The sequence below is a fragment of the Pogonomyrmex barbatus genome, unplaced genomic scaffold, assembly GCF_055798465.1.
Source record: "Pogonomyrmex barbatus isolate J1 unplaced genomic scaffold, ASM5579846v1 scaffold17, whole genome shotgun sequence".
NCBI classification, from domain to species: domain Eukaryota; kingdom Metazoa; phylum Arthropoda; class Insecta; order Hymenoptera; family Formicidae; genus Pogonomyrmex; species Pogonomyrmex barbatus.
The window spans coordinates 6,763,466-6,791,144 of record NW_028297113.1 but is presented as its reverse complement, the minus strand read 5'-3'; the positions used below and the strand labels follow the sequence as shown (position 1 = coordinate 6,791,144).

The 27,679-nt window shown below is 40.8% G+C and overlaps 2 protein-coding genes across 3 annotated transcripts; both read right to left on the bottom strand.

The window, feature by feature from the left end:
• Nucleotides 1–870: 870 nt before the first annotated feature.
• On the bottom strand, nucleotides 871–11,461 carry LOC105430791 (breast cancer anti-estrogen resistance protein 3 homolog). Its single transcript, XM_011644514.2, has 7 exons — nucleotides 11,224–11,461; nucleotides 7,608–7,830; nucleotides 5,120–5,240; nucleotides 3,855–4,094; nucleotides 2,396–3,548; nucleotides 1,897–2,199; nucleotides 871–1,666 (listed from the first exon to the last, which is right to left on the bottom strand). Exons 1-7 carry the CDS (start codon nucleotides 11,264–11,266, stop codon nucleotides 1,335–1,337), a joined length of 2,415 nt encoding a protein of 804 aa, XP_011642816.2. The 5' UTR covers nucleotides 11,267–11,461; the 3' UTR covers nucleotides 871–1,334.
• A 1,493-nt stretch (nucleotides 11,462–12,954) lies between these two features.
• On the bottom strand, nucleotides 12,955–26,776 carry LOC105430782 (uncharacterized). 2 transcript variants are annotated; one of them, XM_089074698.1, is made up of 4 exons: nucleotides 26,495–26,776; nucleotides 25,728–25,945; nucleotides 17,368–17,637; nucleotides 12,955–17,076 (listed from the first exon to the last, which is right to left on the bottom strand). In XM_089074698.1, exons 1-4 carry the CDS (start codon nucleotides 26,526–26,528, stop codon nucleotides 16,954–16,956), a joined length of 645 nt encoding a protein of 214 aa, XP_088930824.1. In that variant the 5' UTR covers nucleotides 26,529–26,776; the 3' UTR covers nucleotides 12,955–16,953. The 2 variants fall into 2 exon arrangements, with proteins under 2 accessions (XP_088930824.1, XP_011642796.1); XM_011644494.3 differs by lacking the exon at nucleotides 26,495–26,776 and adding an exon at nucleotides 18,220–18,486 and having other exon boundaries at nucleotides 25,728–25,919.
• Between the last annotated feature and the right edge of the window lie 903 nt (nucleotides 26,777–27,679).

Below are 27,679 nucleotides of genomic sequence, written 5' to 3'. Positions count from 1 at the left end.
CTGCATTTTTGCTGGCAGTATCTGTTACAGCAGCCCATGCTGGATTACTGCTCAATTTTTGCCGGCATAACATGTATCATAACTTCGCAATTTGTGCTTTTGGCACGTTTTGCTATTTGGGTATAAGCATACTCTTGATTCACGAGTTGTGAAAATATGGACACCAGAGAGAAGCCTGAGAGACATACTCGCGATTTAGCTGTAACCTTATTCGCATAGATAATGTCCACGATTTTGTGATTCTTTTCCGTGTTAGACGCAAGGTTGATAAAGATGGACAGTCGTGTCCATATCGTGTCTCTCGTGCATCTTAGAAAAACGAAAGAAGATCAATAAAATTAAACAACTTTATGTCTAATTTTATATTTAATTAGAACATTTATATTAGAACATTGAGAACACTTTGCGCGCGAAATTTTTTAACATTATATATTTTTATATAATATATTTATATTATATTTACTATACTTGCCACTAAAACTTTATACAAATAATATTAACATTTATGCTCGTAACACAAAGTGAACAAAGCGAAAGAATTAATCAATAATCGCGGAAAAGCATCAACAATTAAAGTCTTACACCATCTTTTTATAAATAGAATCTAACATAAAATGAAAACTCTTCTTAATATATTTATATATTATATTAATTAAATTTTGAGTGGAATATTGAGTGTAAAAATTTGCAAACATATCGATAAATATCGTCGAAAATGTTTAGTATAATTTATTCTCAAAATTATATATTTCGCAAATATCGATAAAATATCATAATAATAAATTGTAAAATTATTACTATATAAATTGTTATTACGAATAAACTAGATTTTTAGTTAAAGACGGTTGATGAAAATAAAATCACGAGCAGTACTTTTTTAATCTGTGTATTAAGTATGAACAAATATGAACAACACTTATAACATAACATTATCGAATTACATTGTCAATTAAAGTTAAGTACAAGTGACGCTATAGGTAGGCTCCAATGAAGCCTCTTGATCAATTCTTTGGGTGCTCTCGCTGTTAGTTACAAAATTCGGAACAAGCATTGGGTTTAGGTGGAAGAACATTCGATATTTTGGGAATACGCTCTACGATTACGCTCGGGATTACAGCAGCAATAAAGTGATGCCACTTTGTTAACGCAGAGGATGTTTTAATTTCTCGTGGTATCGTGTTAGCTGACGTATCTGCAATTATAAAAATCTAAAAAAAAATCCACCATGATGTTTATCGAGTGCTTGGAGAAGGAGGAAGAACTCTCACAGAAAGGAGAGCTCTTCTTCTTTTGGATTCTTCCCATCCAGATCTTTGAGATTCTTCGATCGTCTTTTATGCGGCCACTTCGCTGGCCGCACACTTGTCGTACATTGCATCCAAGACTTGAATGAACTTCAGGTGACGTTCTTCCGGAGCGACAGTGGAACCACGGCTACCCCATAGAAATTTGATGTGGAATTCGGTGCGGAAGGCGTCCGACAACAATTCATCGCTCCTGCAACCCTCTAAAGCGATTTCTGCGTTTCTGCGAAAAAGCGGCAGACTATCGGCTAATTTGCGAGCCGCCTCGAGATGCGACCAGACGATCGACAGACCGCAATCGGATGCCGAGTTTTCCCATGGTGAAAGTATCGCTGCCGCGAGTCCGAAAGGTGCCACAGTGCCTGTGATAATGTTTTTTGAATGAATAACACATCGAAAAGATGAAGAGAAAAAAATTTAAAAATAGTATATAGAAAGATAATAATAAAATAAACGATAAAAATAAAATAAAGATTTAATATCGTTGTCCAGAAGAATTACAAAGCGAAGAGATATTTTTTCTTTATTCATTGATTAAACTAATTTGTTATTTTTTTTTTAACATTTTTAACGAATAATTTTCATTTTTTACCTAAAACATCTTCGGGACCGCGTTCTCCAAGTAACGCGATCGGTAGCAAATGTGGTAATGTCGTATTAGGCGCCTGCGGATTTGTACACTCATTCATAGCCCGTAGAGTAGGCCTCAGTTTCGCTTCAAAGCTGAAAGCTTCGTCCGTGTGCTTTTGTCGTAACAGGTGCCACGTATTGGCCAATCGTTGAATTTGCGGTAAGCACAAACCGAGCATTACGCCACAAAAGCCATAGAGATTGCCGAGTGCGGTTTTCGTGTCAATTGCCACTTTGATCCACTTGCTGATGGTAGCGGCTCTTTCTGCGGTATTAACAATTGTTATTGTATTTAAAAAAGAAATCACTGCAAGAATCACTGCAAGAGAATCTAAATATTCCGCTTCTAATGATTTGTCTTGTGTAAATTTTAAGTGTATTTTTTCATTGACTTTCGTAAACGCTTATCACAGTCAAAAGTTAATTAAAATCAAGAAAATTTATAAATTCAAATGGCTTACCTATAGCCGTGGCACCAGCCAGCACGGTGACAGCTACTAATAATTTTAGACATTCCGACCTTTCGATCAGATCCATCCTGGCTTGTCTACCATGAGGAAGGGTTGCTAGTTCGATGCCACTCAGTCCGCTTCTACTTCCTGATCCCGGTTGAAGTGCTACTTCGAGATCGAGCCTCGTGAGATGAGAGGCGAGCACTCGCGGTGCCGAATCCAGTAACATTCCCGAAACTCCCCTCAAGGCTGTAGGATCTAGAGGCCTATGTTCGCCAGCTGGTAACAGCAATGTCGTAAAACCCTCGATGTCGAGCAGCGTGGTGATTTCTAGAGACGGCGCGGCTACCACCAACTGCTCTTCTGCCGACAATTCGTACTCGCTGCTGTTGTTACCATTGATGCCATCGTTACTAGTGTTATAGTGGCTACGTATCACCACACCCTTGATTGGTACCGAAGACGAGGGGTTGCTGGTACCTCCAGAATTATTAGTTTCAAATTCGCTATCCCCCGATCCGTTTCCGCTATCGCTGCCGGAGGCCTGATAGCTCTGATGATGATGATGATGGTGATGATGATGGTGATGATGATGATGTTGATGGTTCGGCACATAGGGTATCCTGGGTGGTTTAGGTGGTGCCGTACTTAGGGTGTTTTGAAGATTCAGACTCTGGGGTTGTTGCTGTTGTTGCTGCAGGGCTGGATCTGATATCACCCGAGTGATCTTTTGGCGACCCAACGACAAAGAACAAGAGGGCGGTTGGTTCTGAATCGGCGGTACTCGTGGTAGGGTACTAGACTGGATAGGTAACTGCGGTCCTGTTTGCTGATTGTTGTCTCGAACGACATGCTGATCTGGAACGTGGTGCTGAGCGGTCAGAGAGTGACTGCGTTGTTGTTTTCTCGGTAAGCGAGGTGGCGAACCGGTCGATAGAGAAGAAGAGCTAGGACTAGAGCAATGTTGATTACTTGTAGGTCCTGCAACGCATGTCAGTGGGACCGATCTGGTTTTCGGAGTAATAATTCGGGCTCCGCTGGCCTGACTAATCGGTCGACCACTGCCAACGTAAAAGGTTATCAGATCAGCGACCGTGTCGAAGGCTTCGTCTTCAAATTGATACTGCGCTCTTTCGTAAACCGTGTCGGGTTGAATCACAACCTACAAAAAAAAAATCAGATTATTTTTAAATCTTTAAATTTACATCGATAAACTGATTTTAAAGCGTATTGAATAAATTACATGTTTATTTATTGATAAAACAATTAAAAATAGAAAAATTTTCTGGTAAATTTTTATTCTGGTATTTTTATTTTATTTTTATTAATCTATAATATTTAATTTGAATATGAATTATTAAAAAAAATTAATTTATTTTGCTGATTACAAGACAATATAATTATATGATATTTTGGATCACAATCCAATTGTTAGGACTAGAATTTTGATTTGGCCATGCTAACTCACTCGATTAATGACGAAATGTAACGGTTGACCCTTCCATCGTACGGTTAGGACATAGTTGCCGGGTTGGGAGGCGCAGTCGCGCACCAAAAAGTCCCCGTCGTTCGGCACTTCCGCCTCCGCACCTTTCCGACCGCCGCGCAACGTGCTGCCATGGTACCAGGCGTGCGATCGTAGATCTCGAGGATCGAGAAGCCGCAATTCTCTTTCCAAGAGCTTACGAGTGGATTCTTCAGGCGGTTCCTTTAAAAAAAATCAATAAAATAGAGTTACTTAAATTTAATTTATAATTGATTTTCCAAAAGTAACATATTTCCTGGTATGTATCTCTTCTTGAATGTAGCGTGTTAAGAAAGAAATTGAGACATCACGGATATGCGCTCGTTGTTAAACCGAGTAAAAAATATTCGATTAACATCGATCAAAAACTTGATCTTGTCAGTCCGAACTTTTCCAAATGATGAATCATTATTACTGTGAATTTTTTATTTGAATACACTATGCCGGCACGATCTCGTATTGTCGATTAATCATTCGGAATTAGAGAAGGCAAATGATATATCGCGCGAACGTTCCGCGCGTAAGACAATTGTAGCAATCAATGCTGGAAAGAGACCGGAGTCTGCGGTCCAGCAAAGATTGGCTTAACAAGAGCAGCCTTGGGTTCCCCGATGTATAGTCGTCAATCGTCTGCAACTCGTCATCGACGTCATCAAGTAGCTCGACTATCACACAACTCATCATCGCTTGTAGTCGAGTATATCTTCGTTCTATTTAATTGCTTCCTATATGTCGCGACAAAAGAAACTAGCTTCGATAATTTAAATTCATGATTACGCGTTTGATCGATTACGCGAATATGTGAGGCGTGATGAGGCATAGGAAATATTTCAAATATTGTAGTATATATTATTTACTGATTTTCTTCTCAGCTGGCAATATTTTTCTAAATAAAAATATCGAAGGAAAATATCACTTAATTTCGAGATTTTATTTTAAAAAATATATGTGATGTTAAAATTAATTGAAAATTGTTTGATGTAGCGAGGAATGACGTTGACATTTTCGCTAAATCGATCACAAATTCAGAGAAAACTAGATAAAAGATAGAGTGATGATGTCAAATTAATCAAGTTTCTTCGTCCTCGTATGAATATTCATGGCTATGCGAAAATCGGATCTCCGTAAATTTAATTTAATCCAGCATTCGCTTCTTCAAAACGCCAGTTATAACATTTGATCTTCGAGAAAGATAAATAGATACTCACCATTAGTGGAGAGAGATTGTTGCTCTTCTCGAGTACCTTCGTTGAGGGTGACTCCCGTTGACACGTCGGAGGATATACGCGGCAATCCACCCTCGCGTCGCTGTCCTCTTCCTCCGGCGTCCTGCGATCAGAACGGGATCTTTAGTCGCTCACATCTCTGTATCTCGTATTTTCTGACCTCCGATCAACTTCCCTCCTATAGATCCCGATTCCCTCGTCCAGGAGAGGAAGCCTCCGTGCGGCTCTTCGGACGGGCGGATAGAGTTTGACCGCGACTCTCGAGTTCAGAGAGAGAGAGAGAGAGAGAGAGAATGCGCGCGCGCACGCACGCACGCACCCCACTGACCATCAGCGCGATTCGAGCAGGATCGTATTTTCACGGAGTATCGCGGGGATACCAGATGATATTAATAGATAGCGGGGAAAAGAGCGGGAGATAAAGAGAGAGAAAGAGGCGAAAGGAAAGATTGGTTGGTTGCGCGTGCCAAGGAAAATATTTTCTTCCTGCCTGCCTTTGTCCATTCGTGCGCGCTGCCGGCGATTAGCTCGCGAGTTAAATCCGACGGAGTTGGTCTCGCGCGATGTGGGGATAACGTCGTTACGTCGGTATAACGAGCATGGAAAATAACGACTCGTCGGTCGCGAGAGTAGTACGCTCGTACATGTACGGCCTTTTAACGCGGTTAAATCGTCATCGTTTAGCATATAATTCAAACACGCGAGTAATTATTCGTTCCTCGCGTGAGAGCGGATATAATATTGCATATATCATTCGGTTTTATATATTTTTTTATATTCTTTTAATTCATATAAAATGTAAATAAAAAAAATTATCTTGTTGCATTTTGCATTTATTCGACGACGACGATCCGCGATCACCACGTATCTATGAACCCCCGATGATACGCTACTGCGATGTTATCGCCCTCGTTCGTTTCCACCCGTTCCGTCTTCATACCCGCCCCTTCTTCTCGTCCATCAAAAGTCAGTCGCTTTGACAGACGACGAATATCGGAATACATGTGTGTCGACGATGGATACTTCTCACGTTACGTATCTTGGCGTATTGGAGAGATATAAGACGCAAGACGGAGTAAAAGAGTATCGCTTTTATCGCCTCCGACCGGGTTATTCCGTCGATACGGGGGGTTATTGATCTCCGCGGACAAGGGGCTGCGTATACGGAGGGGGTCGACGGCCAAGGTGCGCTTGCGTCACCCGGAAACGTTCGATAAGCGGCGTCATCGAGATGCACTGGCCGACGTTACGCTCGCTCGCATAAGAAATGAGACTTTAGTAATTCCTTACTCGATCCATTTTTATCTCAAATTTTATCTTCTTGCAATTAAAAAATTGGCTTTTAACGCGATAATTTTATATCGAGCTCTAGTTAAATGTTATCACACCGTTGAATGAGTCTCGTCAGAATAATCCGAAATATAAAAGAATGTGCAAATCAATAAGCGTAAAACGACCGAAATGTATACAAAAAAAGCGAGATTCGCGATTCAAAGAGAGATACAAAATTATTTATCTCTCTGCGGGCAGTACAATGTCACCGACATAAAATCTCGCATGTGTAAATGTGTGATATTCGCGAGGATGCTGCCACCGTTCTGCTGACCGCCGTGCGCTTGCCACCGGGCTTTATCTCGCGAAAGCTGCCCGAGGGAAATGTATTATTCCACGTCCGCTTTCCAAACAATATCGTTTTAAGTTTTTACGCCGAAATAGGATAGGATAGACTCCTCTGTATGGACTGCCGAGATTAATCGCGGGAGAGATGTTTCGAGGATGATCGATACGTTCCTTTGATCCGTCAATCATTCCGTAACGTTTGAAGTTGGAGTGACGTTGGAGCGCGTATTTTTTTCCCCTGGAATAGGTCACGATCACCCTCGAGAACTCGCATTGACATCTCTCGATGACAGGTGGATCTCGGCTTGTAGTTTCCCGGCTTCATTTCCCCGTTATGGAATTCCCGTATTTGTTGGTGCCGATCGTATATATATACGAGAGCGCGTCATTCTGAAGGTAGAGATCGAGAGAAACCGGTTCGAGAGTCGCCGGACCCATTATATTCCCGTACCGGTATCTCGATGTACCTTCAAAGGAGGCTAATTCATAAGTTATAACTTTGGGCCTTCGACTTTAGCAAAAACGGCGTGTGTCCCATGCCCCGTATCTAATTCCTTATTCACCTTCGTTTATTCCCGCTTCTGGTTCCCGTCCTCATTTCGTATTCGCACACATCACACTCCTCCCATTCTTTAATCCCTTCAGACGACGATCCCAAAGGGAATAACAAAATTCGTAAAATTTACTAATTTTTACGATTATACGATTACGATTATACGAGCTTTTTATAAAAATAAAAATTTACTGCCAAAGTTTTCGATTTTCGGTCGCGCGTTACGTATTCGTTATTTCGGATAACTAACATTTCTAACATGTACGTCGTAAATATTTAAATATTTTTTACACGAACCTCGAATTGTCCTCGATAGGATCCTCAGGCGATGGCGGGGTCACGATTAGACACGGTTCCTTCTGAATAATCACCTCCGACTGCAGGTGTATCGTGTGCCTCTTTTGCCGAAGATCCTTACACGAGTCCGACGAGGCAAGGCCATTCCGTTTGCGCCGTCGGCCGTTGGTACCTAGGTTCTGCAGAGTACCCATAGATGGGAATCGAAAGCTCCATGCTATGCCTGAATGTGCCGTAAAGAAATTTGCGTGTAAAAGTGTTATCGTGCTTCTCTCGAATCTTCGATCAACGAGAGATGAAAGTGTAAAGAAAAAAAGTTTTATGTAATAAAATTTAGAACTGAACGTGAACGCGATCCAATCTCGCGTAGCGAGAATCGGCGCTAATTGGTATCATTTCAAGAGAAAGCAAATTTCAAATCGACTTGCGAGAACGAGGTGCGTATTTGCGTGTGCGTAATAATATATATCGCTCTCGCTCGAATTTCTCTCGTATTAATCGGTTTATATCGTTTCTCCTTCGCTTATCTCTCGAGACTGACAGTGTTTTCGATTTGCGACTGCGGCGCGCGCACAGAATCCGATATATCGGATTTGTAGCCGATGTGCAATTTTACGGTATATAAAACGGTTGACATTTCCATTCGCGCACCGATATAAAACCCGGCTGGCGTGGACACGTGAAGACGAAGATTGCATATATTTCACCGTGCACTCACGTATGCTCCCGGCGTCTTCCAGCTTTACGGATTCCATTCTGGCCACCGTGTGTGTGTGTGTGTGTGTGTGTGTGTGTGTGTGTGTGTGTGTGTGTGTGTGTGTGTGTATGCTCACGTTCGAGTTGCACGAGTCCGCGCGATCGCAATTTCATTCGGCTCATCCGAATTATCTCACATTACGTGTGCACGCGTGAAACGGCCCGGCGTCGAACTTGAATGCACTGTAAGCGTGGTCGGTCTCTCGATCGGCGGCCTGGACACGTTTAAAAAAACGAGCCAGAGGAATGCAGGTTTGTAAAGTCGTTTGCCTCTCTCTTTCCCCCATATCCGTCGTCCGCTCCTCTACCTTTTTCTTACCTTTGCACTCGCTGTGTCTACCTGCTCGTCTCTCTCTCTCTCTCTCTCTCTCTCTCTCTCTATATATATATATATATATATATATATATATATATATATATATATCTCGTTCTTTTTGCGTATCTCTTGCACGTATACCTTGCAAGCGAACATAATACCTAGTGATGGTGATAAGGTTGCCGTTTACCAGAGATATCTATGCGATGTTTAGAGAGGCGCCATCGACTGCAAAAGTGAGAGACAGTCGAGGCACAATTTTCTATCGTGCAAAATAATTTATCTCTATTTTCATAATTATACTAATTATAAAATTATAAGCTATATAATATGGGACTATCGTAATTTCAAAACCATTTTTTTTAAACCAGATTTTTGGATTTAATTTTACGACATGTTGACTTTCTACGTTATGTAAATAATGCCAAAAGAAAAGCACAAAAGTTAATTAAAAATAACGAGAATTCATTAATCGCAAAATGTCTAGTTTTACATGTGAAAGAACCTATATTTTTATTTTAGATTAACGCATTGTATTCCATGCGATTTTTCGATCCGATTTTCTTTATTTCCTATTGTAATTTTGATTTAAAAGCACGTTTCATAATTTTATTTAGAAAAAAAAAATATTTCATGTAATTTTGTGGACATACTGTACTTTAATCATACACGGTAGCGCAGACGGTTGTAGAGATAAACCAAGTTAAATATTTTACCGCTCGATGCGAGGAACCCGCTTGATAACGTTCACAATCGCCCATTTTTTTTTTACCTTTATTATAAGGTTTATTCAAAAATTATTTTACCGAGCGAATATGTTTATTTTTTTATAAAAGAAGCGATAATATAATTTATTTTATTCAAAATAATAAAATCAACTTTTCAGAACATTTCACACAAAATGTTTAATAAACTAATTTTTACAGATTTCGTTAATTAAATTTTTTTCTCAACAAAAGAATTCAATACAATAGCTTTTAACTTATGAGAGAAGTTAAAAATAAATTTTTTTTTCAAAAATAAATAGAAAGAACTTTTTATTTCAATGCTTGACTAAGTTAATAATTTGACAATTTATGATGAACACTTGAAATATAAAAATTAAAAAACGATAAAGAAATGATGATCTTCAGGTTGATTTCAATTAAAAGAATGCTTTAGAAATATATGAGAAAATATCAAATCGTTTTTAAAACGTCAAATTCAGCTTTTTTCAGAGAGTACTCTTACGCGAGTGTAATTCGTATCCAGGTCCTTGTTTTCTTCATCGTCATGTAATTATCGCGCAACAGGAATTTCAATCGAGACGCGTTCGTGCGAAGAGAAAGACAACCGAGGCGAGTTATTTATCGGGATTTCCAGCGCGCGTATCAACGTTGGAACGGTTTGAAAATGCATGTTTCTCCACGATTTTCAAAATAATAACAGCGATAGGAGTTGCAGTTTTTGTAACACACAACCGCGTGCAAATTACAACGCGTTCGCTCGAACAGAGCGAAAAGTTCTACTTTCACCGCGATCTTGCGACATCACGCGAATATGATGCGCGGTAGGTTCGTCGCGTACAGCGACGATCTATGCACCTGTTACGCAAAAGATTCTACATCCTTTTTTCTTTAATTTCCGCTTCCTTTTACTTGAATCGCTCGATCGAAACTTGGTCGATAGAGGCCAGATTTCCATTCGGTTGGTTTTAAGCTTCGAGCGTGGATAATAATAGTCGAGTCTACTTGAATTCGATTTATTATACACGCCTTACGATCGAGTCGTAGGCGTCGCTCGATGATGAACGTTTCATTTTTCGTTTGGGATCCTCACGTTCGTGTCTCGTTAAAATCGTTCTCTATAATTTATCTGGAAGCTGACTAATCATCCGTAATTCATTTCCGACAATCGCGGAAAGGGCGTGATCCCGTAAAAGACAGTCTCATCCTGACTCCTATGCAGTTGCACGTGCCAATTCACCGGCAGGCGATGACCGACATTTCTTCTTCTGAGCGCGTCACCGCCTGTGATTTACGTAACGATTATTATCGCTTTATGAATGTGGTTTTCCGTTGCCCTCGACAATCGTAATACGTCATGTGGACAGGGAGGGCTCTGAGAACGGGGGAGGGGGAGGGGGAGGGAATTATAAATCGGCGGGAGTGCACACGTGTCCCTCGTAACACGATCTGCCGCGCATGCATCACCGATAAGTGCAATATCGCCTTTCCCTTTACCAGTGAACAAACACACAAACTCGACACGTTGGCGCATTTATTCCCTTATACTTATCAACGTGATGACAAAAATAGCGTTAAAATTGACAAAATTCGAGCGGTCGCCTCCTACGTTTATCCCGTAAATACGCACTTCGTTACACGGAGTCAGGGCTCTCGGCGGGGTGTCGCGGGCTCGTCTGCCCCCGCGATGAATGTTATATCCGCGGGGGTGCGACGAGCGCGGGGAAAATGTCGTGCAAATGCGCGTATAAATGCGCAAGCGGAAGACCACATGGTGTCACGTGGCGGGTGGTATGCATGCAGGAAAATGCGCACTGACTCTGGCTACGTCGTGACTTCAGTTTGCTGGCGGTCTTTCCCATTTTCCCACCAGCTGCACGCCAGCGGGTGCCCGTGGAATTCCCGCCGGTGGATCGAATCGAGGGTGGCACCGCGGCAAGAGGAGCGATACGGATGACGATGACGATGACAACGACGACGCGGCACTGACACGGCACGGCTGCGGCACCGTGCGACGCGGTCTGACCGTAGCATAATGCGATACCGAGCTAACTGAGCGCAAACATACCAGAAAGAGGGGACCGGACCGACCGATACGAGCAAGTGGTGCTCGTAGGAGGAGGAGAACGTGACCGGCAACGCGAGGAGGGTCGCGGAGTGCGGGGGAGATTGACAGAACGGGAGGAAGAGAGAGAGAGAGAGAGAGAGAGAGAGAGAGAGAGAGAGAGAGAGAGAGAGACGCGGGAGAGGCGGAGACGGTCAGAGAGTAGAGAGATATGGTATAACTGGCTTGAAAGAGAGACGGTTCGTGATAGAAAAGGAGAGAACTGAACGGGCAAATGGCAGAGACGACTGCCGTTTAACAAACGATACTGTCGCCAGACACGTAGCGTGGCAGCGACGGCCTTCAACCGGTACTCGAGTACCTCTCTACATTCTTCGAACATTCGAATCGGAGTCGAGAATACGAAAATCCAAAAGATATGGATCCTTTTTTTTTTTTTATAATTACGAATCGGCAGTCGCGGCACTGTGCTCGAAATTTGAAGTGACTCCCGAATTGAATCGAATAACTCTCGAGTATAGTGTCGAAGTTACTGACGTTTATCTTATTTCTGAAGTTTCTTTCATTATTTAAGATCTAAGTCTAAGACACTGTTGGCACTCTGTTTCACATCTCCTATCGGTATTTGACGCTTTTCCTAAAACATTGGTCAGCGAGTTCACAGTTCGTGTTTTCTGAAAACTATTACCGTTTAAGATAGCAAACAAGAATAGAGATGTGAAGTAAAGATAATCCTCGGGAAGGGACGTCTCTAAGATATTCTTGATAGAGTTCTTAAGTAAGCGACCTGAGGACTGAACCCGTGAAAGTTTGTGAGAAACCGGGAGAACAAAGAATTTCGTAGAAGAGAAAAGGATGGAGAAACGGAGAACGTGCACGAACATACGACACGCGGATGCATGACAACGTGACTCTTCCCAAGGAGTCGACGCGGCTCGTGATGTCATCGGAAACTCGTTCCACAAATGCGACTTCTTGCATTAATCCGAGGTTTCTTCGTTTCTGTCGCGTCAGCGGATTTCGCAAGGACGCGAATGCAATGAGCGACGAGTTACGAGTGGTCTGCGAACCACCTGTTGAACATTTCGGATTCCCGGATACGCATGCCGGTCTCTCGCTGCCGAATTCGCGTCACTTCGCGACGTCACGTTCGTCATTTGTGGTATTTATAAATAGAAAGTGATGACAGAGTCGATTAAATGACTTTTCAGGTCGCAGAGCGGAAAGATTAATGACCCGTGCGTTATCGCATTACGATCGATATCAGAAACCATACCTCACTACGAGCAGCTGTCAATGCTTAAAATTAAGCTTACTTTTTTCGAAACGCGAGATACTTTTGAACTCTAGGATTTAGATCGATGATTATATACGTGACGTTGAAGCGTCGCTCGTCGGCGGAGGAGATAACGCTCTCGATCGAATCGCAATAAGAGAAATCAATTAATAGTGTCAGTCTTAGAAGTGATGCAACAAGACGCCGCGTACCGCTTAGGCCCTGTTTATTGGTGCTGTTTGTCAGAATACATCGAGTTTTACAGTCAATATTTTCTATACAACAATTCTGCCGTATTACACATTTTCTCTATACATCATACATACACAGAATATAGTTATTTTGTATACACACGTTGACTAGATCTTAACGTCGTCTTATTTTATTGTTAGGCTCCAGAGGACCGATTTAATGCGAGAAATGGTTCCAATTCGCGGCGTATCTCTCCGGAGTGTAAGAAATACGCTTGCCGAATAAATTGCGCATTCGCTACGAACAAATTGACATCTTGGTCGATCTTTGCCGCTCCTTTCCTCCTCCGCCTCGTCCTCCCGAGACCGTCTTTAGAGATCTGTTTCAAAAAATATGGCTAATTGACGGATCTATTCTAACGTACGACGTCAATCGTTGACATAACTTCCTGTAGGCTAATTGTATTCTGATTTATAGTAACAGAGTCCAGTCATCAGTACGAATTTATTTAGAGTTCATGGTCCGATACGCGAAGGTTGCGCTTTCCTCCAAGCTAGACTCACATCGCGATTTACGAACGATGCCTATCGCGTGCAGTGATAGAATATCGGCGATTACATAAATATTTGTCTCAGGCGGACTCGCTATCTGACACTTTGAAATATTTACAGACGGACGAGGTACTGAGAATGACACGAAGATAAAATCGACACACTTAATATTTTACACCGAAAATCGAGAGTTCGAGGAAAATCGATGTAATCTATCAAATTTGATTGTTTTGCTCAAAAATTAATTCCAAGTTAATCGGATAAAAAATTCACGTAGATGGACTTTTATAAATGAGAACAATTTTTTATTCTCTCGTATCATTCTTAGTGCTTCAAATATGTAATTAACAATAGGCGCTCTTTTATTCTTCATTCTGCCTCGAGACCTTCAGAGTATTCGTAAGATAGAAATTATGATTGTTTTCGAAACGTTAAAATCAGAGGGATAATTACTGGCTCGTCGATGCGTCTATAATGTATTTCATTCAATGATGACGGATCTTTGATAATAAGGCTAACCGGAAGCACCGATCGTAACGCTAAGCAATCGCTTCGCCGTCCTCCCTCGCGGCCTAATCGATCCGCTAATATCTCTTCCACGTCCCAGAGATCTCACATATATTCCTCATTTATTATCTTCTAATTTGTCTCTGTATCGTACACACGCACAGACACACAAGAGACACGTATGCGCTATACTATAAACGAACAAACGAACGACGTGCAACATATACGAATGTCCGAATGGTGACGCTCGCGTTTCATTCTTTCAAACGGAGAAATGAATCACCGGAAAATCATCTGCGTTAGAAAAACTGTTCGCGCAAATGCGCAAAAATTGATTTCGCTTCCTAGGACAAGAATACTCTCATAAAAGTTTATAAACGTATTGACGGGGAGGGGGGAGACTTATTCAAATGTGAACAAAGGGAATTCGTATCAGAAGAACTGAAATTCACAGCTGCGAAATGTGCGAATATTTGGCATTAGAAGAAAAGACGTTCCGTAAAGTCCAAGACCCCTACGTTCGAAGACTTAGGGTTCGAAATTATGTGCGGGGCAACATCTCAATAGAGATGGCAAACAGGACAATAATAAATATTTTCTGAAATAAACGAAATAAATAAATTAAAAAAAAAAAAGATCAAGTGGACAGAAAAAGGAAGAATGACGACGATTATAAAATAAAATAAAATTTTACAAGAACACAACGAAACATTGCATCCCTTTCACAATTAAAATTCAACAAGAATAAAAATACAAAAAAAAAAAAAAAAAAAAAAACATATGAAATATATGCCAATTCTTAGATATTTCCGCGGAATTTTTCAGATGCCCAAACTTCATAATTTTCTCTTTGTAATTAATTTATTTTCTCGCAAATTAATAAAGTTAGTTAAAAGTTAGTTATTTAGTTAAAAACTAAATAATCACAACGTTGCTGATAAATAAAATTAAAGATTTATAGCGTTGTATCCTTCTAAAAGTATCCTTCTAAAACTTAGAAGATAATGTGACCTCTTTTCCAAAAGACCCCACATGGATATATTGTATGTTTTACGCTTGGATACCTAAGAGTTAAGAAAATTGCGGTCGAAGTTCAAGTATCGCGGGGACATTTTGTATAAAAAGAAGTACGGTAATATCGTGTAGTTTGTAGTATATAATCGTCTCCCTTCCGCTGTGAAATACAAAAGAAATGATTCTCGTAAAAACAAGTGTAGGCAGGTACTGTATTATGTTTCGCTGGAATTCTTCTCCATGTCGCTGTCCCGCTAAATTTGCCCTCCGAGGGTTCGCGATTAACGTCGCCGAGTTCGCGGGGGTTTCGACGATCTCATCTAGAATACTTTCATGTGTTTCATGAGTTTCGATTTCCTCGAATTTCACGGAAAATCACTACTTTAAACATCGTTAGTTATGTAACTACTCTCTTCCCCGATAGGAATTTGGGGATCTTTGCGCTTCTCGACACTCGTTCCTTTCAGGAGAATTTTACGAAGGCTTCGAGTCCTATCGTGAATCTTGATATGTATACGACACGGTATACGTAATATCAAAAGCTCTTCATAACGAAATTACAAAGTGTACAGACTCGAAATGTCCATCGCTGGACAAAAAATTTTTCCCGTTGGGAAACGATGTTGAAATAGGCCGATTGTTACAAATTGTACGTTTCGATTTTCCACATCGTTTTCGATACAAACCTTAACGCCATATAAAATAATTCGTGCAAATGTTAGTGGGATTATCAGATTGCATTAATATGTGTAATTCGGTAATTCGATGTAGATTAATGGATTCTCTAAAATACAAATATTTCGAATGTATAAGTTTAAAAAAATGTCAATATAAAACAATTTTTATCGTTTAAATTTTTACGGGAGAATACACTAAGTTTGTAGTAATGGATATGGAATAGTTCGATATTCTATAAGAGAAATATTCATATATCATAAAGTTAAAAATTTTATAGTTAATACACTGTTTCAAAGTAATAAAATTAGAAATAAAAGTTGAACATCGAATCGAGGCGTTTTACCCGTTTGTCCATCGATAACTCTGTCACTCTGTCGTAAAACTCCAATTGGAACGAGCGCAACACAATTGACAGTAATAAAGCGCACACGTTGATAATTCTTTCTATGTTTAGTCCTTAAGCACCGATCGTGATTAGAATAAACGACTCAAGTTGCAAATTTCGCCTAATCGCCACAAGATGGCTTTGCAAATGTTATACCGCGGCTCTTTGCAACATAGTACGACACACATTATATCGAATGCTGAGAAAATAAGTCTGTAAGAGAGATAGGGATACATCTGAACGTTAGAGGCCATATTTAAACAATTCAAGTAATTCACCGTAATAAAAAATTTTCAGTTCTTTGATTAAAAAACAAAATTCAAAAGCATTATTTTTCACAAACGTGAAAAATAAAGACGCTGAAAATCTTTTATCATGAGATGTAACATTCAAATTGTTCAAAACTGTTGTTCAAATGCATCTCTTCCCACTCTACATCCGACAAATGGACGACTCTTACGTAAAGAGAAATCAAGACTCTATCTCTTGTTTTCTTTCCGCATAAAAGTCGCGCGATTATATATTGGTTGTCTTTAAACATGCTCCAGTGTGCACACAGCTTCAATAGTTTGTCTATACTGAAAATAATTTATCTCGCGCCTTCGTTGCGCCGTGTATCTCATCGCGCGCGTGAGTAGCTTCTTTTATCTCTTTCTTACACAGATGTCTCACCGACATCGCGCATCTCGTACAGAATATAAATGCATGAAGCTCTCCCTCTCTCTCTCTCTCTCTCTCTCTCTCTCTCTCTCTCTCTCTCTCTCCCCCTCCCTCCCTCCCCCGTTGTTCCTTAGGCGCTGATTTCCGTTTTGTGCGTGTGGTAATCAGGTAGACGTTCTGCCCCATCGAGGGAAGAAATGGAACCGGAAGAACGTGGCGGTTTACAAAAGGGCGCAGGCGGTGCCGTGCATCACCTCGGAGATGAACATCGGCGTGCCGGCGCTGAGGCCGCCGTCGCCCTTCTCCTGCTCGTCCTTCTCGTAGTCGCAATCGAAGTAATGACTCTGCAACAGAACGCGTTTCATGATGAAACGCAATGCGGCTCGCGTATTTTAAAATTTAAAACTCGACTTTATACAAGCCCGGAAAATAAAATTTCTATTTTGATCAATCTAAATTTCAATTTCAATTTCTCTCTCTCGCTTTTCCTCTCTCAATATCCGTTTTAGAATAAAAAAAAAATTTTCTATATTTCTGTCTATTTTATCATCGAATTTCAAATCGGTATAATTCTAATATTTGAAATATGTATCTGTCCGAAATTGAACAGCGGAGAGTCGGCCTTACAAACGTACCTGGCAATCCAAACATCTGCAGTGATCGCTCATTTTGCAAGTTATGCCCCATTGCTTGGCCATCGCCTTGTAGAACTCTTTGCTCGATTTGTGAAGAATCTTCGGTCCCTTGGCCGCTTTTCTGTCCCCACCTCCGGGACCACCACTGCCGTCGTCACCCGCATCATCGCCTTCGGCTTCCTCCGTACTCTTTTCATTACTGGAAATATGCTTCTCCTTGTCCCCCTCCTTCGCCTCTCGTAGCGCGATAGCCGACGATTCCATTCGTGTCTAAAAATGCAACGTTTTTATCGTTAAAATAAAGATTGCAAAATAACAGAGATAGCGAAGTAAGACTAAAGTAGACTTAGGAATAATAAACTTAGAGTTGAGATGCGGAAATTACTGTTAACGAGAAATTACAAAGAGACAAATCTGTAGTACTTTGACAACACCGTGCTGCCGGTGATCGCTACAGGCTGTACGCACAATGCGACCGTTTGTCATTGTTGCGATGCACAATGTGGCGCGAATTATCACACGCGGCAACATGGTCCACGTGTATCTCGTTAATCTAGCACGTTACATTTTCCATCAACGAGTTGACGTGGATATCAACCTCGGGGCGCTCCGACTCTCGTATTTATTGCGTTCCACGATATTCGACGCCGTGTAGAATTAATCGAGTATATATTGCTACGCGTAATCGAACGGAATCGAACGTGGACCGCGCGGCAAACAAATCTCGGCCGAACGTGGTCCAATATGTCGGCTGTGTCATTTTTTGCATCCGTCCGTACTCGGTACTCGGAGTAATAGATCGAGAAACGATCAATTAAAAATCCTCTTTCCGAGATACGACGAGGCACTCACCTCTTCGAGAACGTGCTCGTACGAGGGCGGAGGCGAGCTGGGAATCGTCTGCTCGTTCCTAACCGACAAACAATTCTTGTCCGTTTCCGCCTCGGGTGCATCCGCAAACTCGTCTGTTCCCGACGGCAACGACTGATTAATTTGCCGTTGCTGTTCCTCGGATTCCACGCTGTTGCTGCGACTATCGCCGGAGCTGCGCGATTTCAGCATCTTTGACAAACGGAGTTTGAACGGCGCCAGCTTGACGAATTTCTTCGTTCTCGTGGCCTGCGGAAAGGATGGAGATCGTATTTTCATTTGCGGAACAATCGCGAGATGGGTTTTTCATCGAGAAGCCATTTCCGTAAATGACGGGCGTATCCGAGGATTCACGCGGGTATAAAGTAGAGTACTCGTACTTTATTCCGAGCCAACTTTTAAAGTAATGACCGTGCAACTCTGAATATTCAAGGGTTAATAACGATAAGGTAAAGGAAAAAAAAAGAACACGAGAGATGCGTATAAAAGAAGCCTATAATGAAATGGGCATGAGAGATTCAATAAACACATAGAAAAAAAAAAAGTCTTTTTTGAAGAGCAAAGGCGAACACGACGATGGCGATATGGAAATAAAAATTTATTTCTTTTTTTTATCGATAACAATTAAAAATTTTTTCGTTCGAAATACTCGATTCGGAACGAGAGAACTTTACTCTATACCCGCGAGATCACGCAACTGCATCGGATGCATCTGTCGTTGACCTACTGACCGAGTTTGCGGATATTGGCGGTCGACGTACCGCCGCCACTCTCGACTTGGTGCATTTGCGGCCGACTTTACAGACGCGAAGCTTACCCCGCCCTTAAGCTCCTTCCAGAAAGGAGAAGAGGTCGGTGGAATCGAGGACAAGCCCGAACGATGATTCTGACACGTTGTGTCGCTCGGTATTATCATTTCGATTCGATGCGCCGCGCGAAAATAATATTTGCCGTCGTCGTCGTTAGTTTTCTGCTTCAAATAATAAAATATAGGACACATCAGCCGTATGTATTATCATTCAAATGTCGTTGTTAATATTGCTACGTGTGTGCTTTAGCGTTCAATCTAGATCGATGGAAACGATTACTTAATTAACCGAATTTCATTACTGAGCGTGATGGATGGAGAGTAACAAAATTTCGTGTTTCGTGCTTTCGGGGCAAACACCGAAGATTGGAGTGCCTTCGGTCCTCATCGTTACGCTGCCGTAAAAAACGGCTAGATAAATCGATAAGCTAAACAAAGACCGAGCCAGAAGATCATCTTGATCGACTATCGCGTCTCTTCCGCAGTGTGGAGTGGAGTAAGTCCTACTTATGGTCAAACCTTCTGCCGACGTCCAAATTGTGTCACCGGATCTTTGCGGTTGACAAAGTCAGGAACAATCGTGCGGACGGTTTTCCGATACGTATTCCCAAGTGGAACAGACCTATTTGAGAGCAGACGTCGCGTTGCGATCCCCGTGCAAATTGCAGCTGTCGTTGAAACTTGGCGAGTGACGCGAAGATTACGGCAGTTCGGACAACGTTCGTTCTCTCAGCGATGGAATTGCATCTTCCAAAATTACTCTCTTTCTCCCGCTATGTTACACGCGGGAATAACATAAGGCTAGCGTTACCTCCTAATGTTCAACGTGCGCGGTTGCGAAGAACGTAGCGCCCGAGCAAAGAGCAATGAGAGCTTAAAAGCGTTCGAGAAAACTCCACGTTTCAAAACTCCGATTGAGAAACTCCAAATCAAAGTTTTATATCAGCTATAGCGGGGGGATAAGGAAACTCGCTTATTACGCATACTTTTTATTGCGTATAATTTAATTCTAAGGATTATCAAAGTATTCGGTATTTTTAACATGCGAAAAGTGCCCCCTATCGTACGCACATGAAATAGTCAGGTTTTAATCGGAATGCGAAACGTGATTCGCGCGCGCGAACAAACGGGCGAGCGTAAAACTCTAATGAAAAATTCCATCTGGACGGAAATCACCGCTCGACGAATAAGATGGACGGATAAGGACGACGTTTTATCGTACAAATGAAACAGGCGACAAAATAGGTTGCACCGGTCGGCGGGAGAATCCACGCGTTTCCATCCATTCTCTATCGTCCTCTTCTCTCTCTCTCTCTCTCTCTCTCTCTCTCTCTCTCTCTCTCTCTCTCTCTCTCTCTCTCTCTCTCCCTCCCTCCCTCCCTCCCTCCCTCCCTCTCTTTCTCTTGCCCTGGACTGGACGGCGTGTCAGTGGCCCGAGCTGGTACCAATGCACTCCCATCCTGGGCCAACACCTCTCGTCCTAGTTTCTCTCTCGCTTGGCTTCATCCACCCCTTGGTACTTTCATCCCTGTCCAAGGGTACCTATCAACCCCTGTCCCTCTCTCTCTCTCTCTCTCTCTCTCTCTCTCTCTCTCTCTCTCTCTTTACTTGGCAATCTCTCCCTCCCGTATATCTACGGAGTCGCATCCGCTCGGTGCATTTTCACTCGTTTCTCCTGTTTTCTCATTCCATTATGGTAACGCCGCGTGTTTACATCTCAGTCTTACCGGGATACATTTTGGCAGTTGTAAATATACGTTATTCTCGCTCATATTCCTTTCTTCTCTCCTCTTTTTCCTTAAGAATATCTCGCAAGCAATTTGCTTGGAGATAAAAAAACTTGATCCAGTTATTATTATTAAATAAAATATTATTAAAGGAAAGATATTAACAAAAGAAAATAATATAATTACACTTTTTTGACTAATACGTTATCTTTGGTTAGCATTGATTGTGGACCATAATTGTCGAATGTAGGCTTTGTGTGAAGAAGCGCGGCTTTGAAAAACTCGCGACGGGCGAGGGACTCGTATTGTGCAATCTTATTGAAGCTTTCCGGAGTGGCAGCGAATATTAAGAGCTTATGAATATTCCATCAGACGCAAAACGAAGAATAATTTACGAAGGCGATCATTGTTCGTCTGTCGTGATGGTTAATCGATATCACGTCCCGTCGTGATGTATAGAGGGATCGACGAAAAGAATCCCTCAATTCTCCCAATCCCATGCGCGCGTTTCTGTTAACCCCTCGTGTAAACGAGGTCTCGTGGTTTTAAAATCCTTGGGGAGACGTTCGGAGGGGATCCTCGAGGTAAAAAGCAGGATTTTCCGTTAGGGCGAGGAGCAAAGTGGCGTGATTCGCTAATAAAATGGAAGAGCTGTTATTCCATTTGCTTATCGTCAAATACATTAAATGTATGCGTTTCGCATTGTTATTTCGCGGCACGCTGGAAACGATGCAGTTAACGCTTTGACGCGATATAAAAGTCGTTTCGGAAAACGAACGCGCGGTTTAAATGCCCACGGGAAGTCCCGCGATCGAATTGGGGTTTTCAGCGCGGATCGTATTTTGTAAGAGATAATTGTGTCGCCGGCGGCGATGGAGTGCCGGTGACACCCGATTGCAAAATTTCCAGTGGATTTGGGTCACTCGGTGCCCTAGGTTCGACGATGCATTAATGACACAGCTATGCAGTGCAAGTGAAATATAGCGTTCGGAGTATTCTAAAACTTCCAGCTGACAGCGCCAATAATTCACTCCTTATTCAACCCTCATAATTTATGTCACAGATATATATATACGAAAATGGTAATTCATTTTTTTTTTCCATCAAAATACGAGGGAGCTTCGGAATGTAAGGACCGAACACGCATGGCAGACACGTTTCTCATCGTTGAGTGCACGTGTAGAACGTGGAGAACTCGCAGTCTGTGACAGATATTTGACATTCCGATATCCGACAAAAGAAGATGCTTTCTAACGATTCCATCTAACGAGACTTTTTTCTTACAAGAAAGACAAAAATCTGTCTACATCAGATGTTATACATCGAATGTCGGACGTAGCGCGAAATTTTTCATAATAATCTCTAATAGGCACGTCGCTGAATGGTCCTCTAAAATATCAATGTTTCCTTTCAACAGTACCTTTCAACAAGCAACAAATGTCGCGAACTGTTCTGAAACAATCGAACGATGCTTGACATTGCCGGACGTTACGTCGTTATCCGCCACATCATTTACCTATGTCTCACGCCATTGACATGAAATACACACTCTCTATCGAGTTATTGAAACTTTTCGCGTCTCCGGACCGTGGGATGTCGGGAACATGTTGACACAATACATTAACGAATGGAAACAATCGCGGCTGCATAAGTTATGTTGATCGATTGCACGTACAAACGAATATTATGTTTGAAAATAGTTCTCTCTCTCTCTCTATTTTATTAAAATATTTATAAAATCAATTTTTCTTAACTAATTACTCATTAAAAATCCTTTAGTTTTAAAACGCAAACTTTATTATAAATAAAATCATATAATCATAATAAAATTAATAATAATAAACAAAGTAAATAATAATAATAAACAATAATACTAAATTTTATTCCTTTTTTCCTTCGAAGCGTAATAATATTGGAAGAAGAGTATAATGTTGGAAGAAAGAGATTTTTAGATAAGAATATCCGAAGTAAGTTCGGATAAATTTTCTTTTTTTTGCAAGTTTGAAGAGGCGTTCATTATATGCTTTATAATTATGCATCCTCATCAATTATAAGTTCGTTTAATTATAAGTTTCTTCTAAAGAGACTTTTGAGAATACGGTGTGTTTGTATTGAAGTGGATAGTGAACGTATGAATAATAAATGTGATGGGACAGACAATAAAAAAAAAAATAAATAAAAGAAAAAGAGACGTACAAGTGTCTCAAAGGAAAGAGTGATAAAAGTAGCCATTAAAATCGATCAATAAATTCTAGAGAACTTTTATATCGTTTCACCAGTCGAATGGGTAAATTTATGCAACTTTGTATTATTCGTGAAACGTAAACAGGCACGTCGATCGCATTAATTGTAAAATATCAACGGAAGCGCACACACTGATACATACATATGTCATTGTACCATATCTTTTTCTGAAGAAACTTGGTCAACTCTCGGATAAATAAACTTTGTCGCAATTCTGATCATAGTGTATCAAAGAGTATAAAGGAAGATATGTCCTGCTGAAATCCGATACACATCGTCATCAAAGGGCTCAAGGGAGAAAAATCTATGAGAATCAGTATTGACTTTGTCAAACAAGATGGCGACTCGATATCAACCCTTTCCCCCAATGAGATTTCCTTCTTTCAACAATGTTTGATAAAATTCTGAGATACAATTTTAAGATTACGTTTTAATCAAAGTGTCACATAAACTAGAATTATTATTTTCAAAAATTACAATAAAATATTTTTTTTCAGTAGAAAAAAATTTTTTCCAATGTATATTTTTTTATATTTTTATGTAGGAAACCACAGGCCAAAAAGAAAGAAAAAACTTTTTGGAGAGTGGTTTTTATGAAATTTTTCACATGAAAATAAATAAATGAAACTACAAATCTTGTTTTCCTTCCTGTTTCGAGGAAAAATAATTTTGGAATTAAATTATAATTTAAAACATTAATAATTTATAATATCAACAGCTAAATAAAATTATATTTAATGAGGACATTTATATGACTAATCTTTAATGACCTGATGTCGATACATATTTTATCGTAACTTTGAGTTATATGTATTATATGAGGAATATATAAAATATAAATTCGATATATCAGCAGATATTCCTGTACGTTTCATCCAGGTTGATTTCCATATACCCTTTGCACATCAGATATCCTTTTGCCAATGCAAAAATCTGCCATAAGCAAAGAACTGACATGAGGTGCGAATTGCGCTTTATTAATTATTGCATCGAGGTATCCGTGCAAAATCTTTAATGCATCACCCGTATTGCTGTTCCACCAGTTTCGTACGTGTCGGGAATACATATCGGGAGTGCATTACCGCTTGTAACTGGATACCTCGGTGAAAAGCACATTGGGGGTTTCTCGCCTAGACGCCTTCGATCGCCCCGAACGGAGAAGTTTGCGGGTCATTCGCCGAATTTCTGGCTGCACTTTCGTCGCTGTCAGAAACTTGTCACCGCACGATAGCTGGAGAGCTTTGATGAAAAAGCCCGGTGTTCTATGTCGCGACGATACGTTACACATACAGGGAGTATTGTTAATTTCACGATCGTTATTAATCTCAAACCAAACGACAATTTCTTTGATATTATTGAAATAATTATTTGTTTTTTTTAATTTCGCAATTTGTCCGATACGTTAATATAAAGCAAGGTTTTGTAAATTGCAAACGTCCGCGACAAACAGCTCACTTACAGCTTTGTAAAACAAATGAAATACCGAGCCGATTAATTTTAATTTATTCCGGACACGTGACCTACTTTAATGTTTGAGACGGCGCAATCCCGTTTAATACTCAATTTTACATAAGCTTATGCACGCGTTTGCCAATAAATCTTTATCGGCAATACATTCCGAGCACGTCCAATAATAATCTATAATCGAAGAAACTATAACATTTCTAAACTATAACATTTCTGATACACACCCGGTATAGTTCCACGCGAGAGTGTATTTACCATTGTAACTCGATATTCTACGAGGGTCGAGAAAGACGGAGTTCACATCTCTTACAGGCAGTCAGATGAAGTAGAGTGTCTATCTCTATTCAGATCAGATTTGTACGTACTCTTTAATCCAAACAAAATGAAATGAACAAACAGTTCTAAATCCGAATGAGAAGTCTCTGTCATTGTCCACGAAGCATGAAATGTTTATTTCACAAAAGCAGCAAGTATAAGCGTGAAAAAAAAAAAAAAAAAAAAAACGAGCATTGCAGATGAGATAAATCTGATTTCTGTCGCACGTGTTCTCTATGTTTACAATATTATTTTTTGTTACATCAGATCTCGTACAAAACGGCAAGGCCGTTTAGCGAAATTCTTAAGATTTATGTTTTCCGCTACGTCGCCGTTCAAGCTACGATTCGCGTTCGCCATCCGTCGTTCGACGTGGGCGATACGGGAGAACCTCCGCGACATTATCAACCCACCCCGACGCGACATCTCGTGGGATATCACCGACGAGGCGGATAACGCCAGAGCGGAAACGATCGGGAAGGGACAACACGGGTAGGAAGTGGCAGCGCATAGATACGGACGGGTGCAAACGGGGGAGGGGGGGGGTGCGAATGTGTACAGAATGACGGCGAGACGCCGGGGGTGTCTTCGACAGGCGCGAGAATACACGCACACCGTTGTCAAAATATTCCGCCCTCCGCCATCGTTTTATTGATCGCCGATGTAGACACGCGTCTCGAAACACCGACGCAATTGTACATACAAGGAACGATACGCACACACGTATCACACACACACACACACACACACACAACCACACACACACACACACATCTACGCGTGCCACCCATGTCACGCAGAACAGCCGTACCTTGTCGGATAATACTCGTCCCGTCTGACGCAAATATCTCGTTCTTACGGCGCTATCCGCGATGGATTTTTGCATCCGTGAAAATGGCGAAATCGTCGCCGCCACTTACTGTACTCACGTGATTTTTCCGCTCGCGCGAATCGCTGTGTTTTCTTGATAACGGACGAGACACGGGTGCCCGGATGCGTGGTGACTCGCGCGGGGTATCAGGCCGCGACAGCCATGTTGGCAAGGGTGTAGCGCCCCTAACCGGCCTGCCTCGAAGTACAAGCTCTCTTCTCACCCCCTTCGTTCGCGCTCCATCGCCTTCTTCCGCCTCCACCCTCTCGCTGTTAGCTTGAATGAAATTTTTGATGCGGGAGTCATTAATCAATCGAGAAATTCAGTTCAATAAATATGTCATGAAACAAGATAATACAGGGTGTCTCTTAAATTTCGAATGTTTATTCAATTCGCAGTTTTTGTAGCCGATAATTTTTTGGCAAGAAATATCGAAGTGATTGATAATTTCCTATGACTTTTTGATTTCTATTGATATTTTTGCAACTAAATTTCGAATTGATTTTTAGTTATTTCTATTTTTCCTAAAAATTTAGAAAGAAATATTTATTTTAGTCTTTGTGTTTCTGCTGGGGAGAGAAATCGATTTCAAATTAATTAAGAAATTTATAATGAAAATGATTTCGCGACACTTAATGTACATATATATATATTTTTTTTTATTTCGTATCATATATTTTTATCAATTTTTTGTATAACGATATAAAACTTGTGATTGTTTCAAATATGATGTACGAACGATAGAAGGAAACTTTCGTATTTTCCTTCTTTTAATTCGAATTATTGTAAAAACAGTCACCTTCGCGATTTAAAGACGTTACTTACGGAATCCTTCTTCTTGACAAATACGATCGAGCATCCTGTAAGGGAAGGTAAACCCCTAAATCTCCTCTCGAATGTGCGGTTACGCGTTGCCATAGAGAGGTGCGCGCCGCAGAAGACATCGGGACTCGATCTTCCTTCGCTTTCTCGCGGGAACGATGAGATATCGGTTATGGAAGATGGATAAGAAAACCAGTTAGTCGCCGATTTATATCGATTTCTGCTGTCAGATCGTCCTCTCTATTTTTATCGGCCGCCCTGTGGGTTCACTCCGACGATGTCTCCCGCGAGAAATCCTCATCTTATCATGTAATCAGACTCGAGATTTCTCAAATGGACCCTTTATACGACTTGTCGTGCCAAGGTTTCCGCCACATCTTTTCACTCTCGAGATCCCGGAGAGAGAATCCTTTAAGATTCAGAATATTTTAATTAAAAATTTACGACCGGCGGACGTCAGTAATAACAGCAATCGAGATGTCGGATTACTTTGCTGATGAGCAGTAACCATGAATGAAAGATTAATTGCTCCTGTCATTCTGTAAGCTGGCATCTGCAACCCGTTCAAATATAGGGTGTTCTAGAAATCATTCATACTGATTTACATATTTTTTTTTATTAACGATATCGAGAGTAGGTGATCATCGCACATTGAATTTTCTCAATCCTTGATATTTATTTTCTTTTCTGTAATTTAAATTTAAATTCTATTAAATTTGTTTAAAGTTAAATGCGAATTAATTATGTCCATGGCGGAGCACAAAATTTATCTTAGAAATGAAAAATATCTCATGATAGCATATGTAGACATATATAGGAGTATAATTGAAGAAATAATTGTATGAGAAAAAGACGCGCGGTCTATTCGTCACGTTGTCATCCTGAAGCGTTAATGTTTCATAGCAAAGATTATCTCCTTCGCCATTATTTATTCATTTGTCCGATTATGCAACATTAAGAATCAACTAATCAAATCGTAGTTAATACCTTTAAACTGCTGGCCTGACAAGTATAAAAAAATCGATTTCCAGTTATCGCCACGATAGCATAATACAGCGAATATTAAAGCGACATGTCTCTGTCGGTTTTTTGTACGCAATAACTGTACACATTTTTTTGACAAGCACGCATGGCGCAAGCATTTTTTTGTTTGAACATGCATAACACCGAGAGCAAACTGCTGCAAAA